This window comes from Pteropus vampyrus, unplaced genomic scaffold (assembly GCF_000151845.1).
Source record: "Pteropus vampyrus isolate Shadow unplaced genomic scaffold, Pvam_2.0 Scaffold36, whole genome shotgun sequence".
NCBI lineage: Eukaryota > Metazoa > Chordata > Mammalia > Chiroptera > Pteropodidae > Pteropus > Pteropus vampyrus.
Genome location: NW_011888817.1, coordinates 2,633,289 through 2,637,855, shown reverse-complemented (window position 1 = coordinate 2,637,855; position 4,567 = coordinate 2,633,289). Strand labels below are relative to the sequence as shown.

General features: G+C 52.8%; 1 protein-coding gene across 8 annotated transcripts in view; it reads right to left on the bottom strand.

Annotated features, from left to right (window-relative positions):
• The window catches only part of EPHB2 (EPH receptor B2), a 157,514-nt gene that overhangs the window by 28,254 nt on the left and 124,693 nt on the right, over positions 1 to 4,567 (bottom strand). For all 8 annotated transcript variants that reach the window (XM_023529401.1, XM_023529402.1, XM_023529404.1 and 5 more), the window contains one exon: positions 4,071 to 4,195. In XM_023529401.1, the coding sequence (XP_023385169.1) occupies positions 4,071 to 4,195 (125 nt within the window). The remainder of the gene's footprint in view (positions 1 to 4,070; positions 4,196 to 4,567) is intronic.

Sequence of the window (4,567 nt, the reverse complement as noted above, 5' to 3'; positions counted from 1 at the left end):
GTCCTCCCCCAACCTTTGCTCCCTCTGCCTGGAATGTCCTTTTCCTTCACTTCTGCCAAGCAGAAATTTCTGTTGAATAAACACATAAAATGACATGGCCTACAAGGGCCCATCTGCCATAAGTGGCCTCACAAATGAGTCTTCTTGAACTCTTGGGGAGCCAAAGAGAGCATGAATTCTTGCGATTTGGGGCAGCTGCCAAAGGAGGCCACCTCCCCCAGGATGCTGCAACGGATGGAAAAGGCCAGCCCCGGTCTGGCTAACACCATTCATCAGCGGCCTCCAGAAGACTTCCAGCAAAGTAGTTGTCAGCTCTGGGCTCCGGGGAGGCTGGGAAGTCCCAGCGAAGCTGGGGAGAGGCCAAACGGAGAGCCCGCTCCAAGAGCGCCCTTTCTAAAGAAGGAAAGGAAGAGTAGGAAAGGAGGCGGGGGCGGGGCCCACATGGGACCGCAGGGCTCCGTATCTAACTTTTCTACCTGGGAAGATCTGGAGCATTCATTAATGAAATCAATTGCAGGCACCCAGGAGGATTCCGAAGTGTTAGGTAAGAGCGGGCTGTGGACTTGTCAGAAATAAATCTTGCCACTCGCAGTCTGGCTGTCCCTCCCCAATGGCGGGGCTGACTCAGGAAGGCAGGGGTGATGGCTGGAATGGCACAGCCTCGCCTGAGAGGTCAGGGACAGAAACTGCCCCTGGCTCTCCTCCTACACCTCTGCTGGCCTCTCCTCCCACACTGCCATCAACTCTGTCACCAAGTCTTCTTCCTTTCTCTCCTTAAATCTTGCCATTCTCCTAGATTCCACCCTTCCACTTCTGCTTTCCCCCTGCAGCTAAGCTCTCTTGTCTGTTCTTGGCTACGCCTTCCCAACCCCCGGCAATAACACACCTACACTTGCAAATCACAAACCCACATCTGCCACAGGAAGAGTCACCACCATTTTACTGGGAGTAGTCCATCACACTTTCCTGGTCTCCTGAGTTTCAAAATATTGTCTGAATCTGTCAGTTTCTCACCATCTCTGCTGCCTGCTCTCCAGCTCCATGCCACCTTCATTTCTCACTTGGTGTCCCTTGAGAGCCCTGTACAGTTTCTGCCTGTGTCCCCGGGATTCCTTGTAGTCTGTTTGCTACATAGCAAGCTATAGAAATCTTTAAAGTAATCTGAGTCAAATCACATCCTTCCAGAATCTTCCGATGGCTTCCCACTGTACTTCAAATTGAATCCAGACTCCAAAGGCCTGGAAGGCATACACGATAGGCCCTGCCTCCCTCTCCAAACTCCTCCTCTACCGATCTCTCCCTTGTTCATGTGGCTTCTGCCACAGTCCTCTTCTTTGGTTCCTCAGTGCAGCCAGCACATTCCTGCCCCAGGGCCTTTGCACATGTTGTTCTTGAAACCTGGAATGACCTTACTCTTATCACCTGTTTGGTGAACTGCTAGCATTTTTCAAAGCTCAGCTCAAATATCACCTGAATGAAGACTTCCTCTCACCCATGCCGGGATTATGGGTCCCTCCTTGGTGTCCCTATGGGACCTTTGCTGGCCCTTCTGTGGCTTGCATCACATCTTGTCTAATGGCTATTTGTGTCTGAACCTGTTTTATCTTCTAGACTGTGAAGGGAAGGCCTCCAGGCATGTCTGGTTACTCTCAGTGTTCCCGGGCACCCAGCTCAAGGCCCAGCCCAAAGCTGGTGACTGTGAATATTGAATGAACCAGTGTCCATGTCCTCACTGGCAGATGCCAAGCTGCCTCTTTCTGTATCCCAGACCCTAGGACGGTGGGTGATAGAAGCAGGGTCACATCTCATCACAACCATACCTCAGGCCTGCCCCTCTCTTGCCATTTATGCCTAAAATCCTCCATCAGAACCTGGTCCTACCCACCTTTTAAAGGTCATCCCAGAAGCCTCCCAGAGAAAACTGGATGAGCCAGGTGAAGAGCGAGAGCACAGGTCCGAATCCTTGCTCTGCCAGTTAGCAGCTGGGTGCTGTTGGATAAGTTATACAACTTCTCTGTGCCTCAGTTTTCCCTCCTGTCCAGAGGGGTGAACGGCACTATTGCAAGGATGAATGAAACAATGGAAATGATGTGCTTAGCACATAGTGAGTGCTCCTGAAAGGTGAGCTCATGAAAGGTAAGCATGGCTGCTTCAGGGCCCGCTGGTCCGACCACCCCTGGCATAGGCTTGGGGATGCCAGGACAGCAGCAGAAAGTAGGACCGAGCTGCTTCCCAGTTCACACCTCAGTCAGCCTCCCCGGCCCCTCCCGTCTCGGTAGGAAATGGGTCGTAGGCAGGACACACACCGGGATCCCTCATTTCCGCTCTTGTCTTTGGGGACAAACACTTTTAGTTTCATTTAATCGTAAAGCTTCTTAATTAGTTTTTTTTTTTTTCCATTTTGAATTCTGAATGGTAAAGCTGTCCTCCCCCGAGGGAGTGGACATGCTGGCTCCTGCAGGACCTGGAGCTTCCTGGGCCTGGAGCTATGTCCCTCCCATCATCCCAGCTCAGGTAATTCAACAACACCTCTCCAGCACCTGTGGTGTGCCAGGTTGGGGACAAAGCAAAGATAAGACAAGGTCTCCACCCTCCAAGAACAGGCCATGGGAAGGGATTCATCACTTATTCATTCAACCAACATTTTTCAAGTGGTGCCAGGCCCAGGGTGCTGGAGAGAATGTGGCGAATGGGATAGATGTGGTCCTTGGCCTCTCAGAATGCATTGCCAAGAGGAGGGGATGCACAAGGAAACAGTCATAAACCAGCTAGGTGAGGCTGGAGAGGTATCTGATGAACCCCCGAGGCTCACCAGGGTTTGGCTGATCTAGCAGCTGGTGGGGTGGAAGGGCTGGGCGGGGCCTCAGAAGGCAGGGCTCCAGCAGGGCTGGCTGGAACTGTCTCCACCTCTCTTCCTCTCAGCCATTAGGGAGACTCTTTCCATCCATTTCTGGTTCACAGTGGGCTTGGCCTCAACTAAAGCACTTCCCACAGTCTTTAACACCTTAATTTGAATGAGTGCCCAGCGAAACCTTTTCCTGCAGCCTCTGTGGCTGTTTGGTGCCTCAGGGAGCAGGTAAGAAAAGTCACTAGTCAAAAGTGAGAGTTTCCTGGCCTCTGATGTCCAGTTGCTCTGTCTACTCCTAGACCCTGTACTGTGCAGGCCCCACGTTCAGATGTGCTGAGCTCACCTGGTCTTGCACACCATGCAGCAGGCAGGGAAGAAGAGGGAGGAAGGGAAAGCAAACTCACAAGGGCCAGGCCCCGTGCTGGGCACTATACCTGCTTTTTCTTCTTGACCCCCAAAGCCCCCATGTGAGAGGGGGTCTCATTTGCCCTTCACACAGGAGGAAACGGGGACTCAGAGAGAGGAAGATGCCTTCCCAAGGTCGCACAGCTTGTTATGGATGGAGCTCGGGTTTGAACCTATGGCTTCTTACTCCTAGGCCAATGTTCTTTCTACTATACTGGTGGCTTCCAACCCTGGGTCCCTGGCTCTTAGAGGTCCCCGAAGGCAGTCATAAGGGTCTGATTTAAAAGCTCAAAGAGAAAACACTCTCTTCCCATACAAAGGGCACTCAAGCAAATGAAAACAAGTGTTTTAGCTGGAATCAGAGGAACACGGGAGGAAGCTCCATTCTCTCACCCAGGACAGAAGCTCTCTCAAGCAGTTTTAAATCTCCATTTCAGAATGGGTGAATGACCAATTATTGCTTAATAAATGCAGCTTTTTGGAAAGCCAGTTTTTAAAAGAACATCAGGTCCATTGAAGTCAAGATGAAGGGGTCTTGGTTGGGAAAGGGCTGTGACCATTGCATTTTACCAAACATTGCTGGCTGGATCCCCAAGACCAGAAAAGCAAGGCTCAGAGAGGCTAAGGCACCTGCCTGAGGTCCTACAGGTGGGGAGGAGTGAAGCCAGAACTCGAGCCAGGTGGCCTGACTCTGAGGCCGGTGCTCTTTTTGCTTCACCAGTGAGACTCATCTTGCCAGATGGTAGGACCCCAGGCCCCAGCCTGGGAGGGGCCGTCAAGGAGGTGGGGACAGGGGGAGCGCCAGAAGCACAGGTACCTTCTCATAGTACTGCAGCTCATAGTCCAGGATGACGCCGTTGGGCTGGTCGGGCTGGGACCACGACAGGGTGATGCTGTCCACGGTGCGGCTCACCTGGTGCATGATGGACACAGCCGATGGAGCTGGAAGAGAGGTCAGAGGTCAGGATGGGCATGAGAGGGTGCAGCTTCTGGCCTGACCTCAGAGGTGCCCAGAGAGAGCTATGTAACCAGAGAGGGGAAGCACCTAGCCATGGCCACAGAGCCTGGGAAACTGAGAGGGTGCAGAGGGACTCTTGCAGGGCCAGAGATGCTGCCCTCATGGGGCGCCGTCAGATTACAGACACCTCAGGCCATCCCTGCAGAAACTCGAGCCTCATTGAGTGAAGAGAGATGCACTGGGCCCCTTCTCTGGCCTGGCCTCGAGTGGATTGGAGGAAATGTCAATCATTCTTTCTTGGAGCTTATGGTCTACCAGACCAGGGGACATCAAGCCCCCTAGACATGGTGATGGGG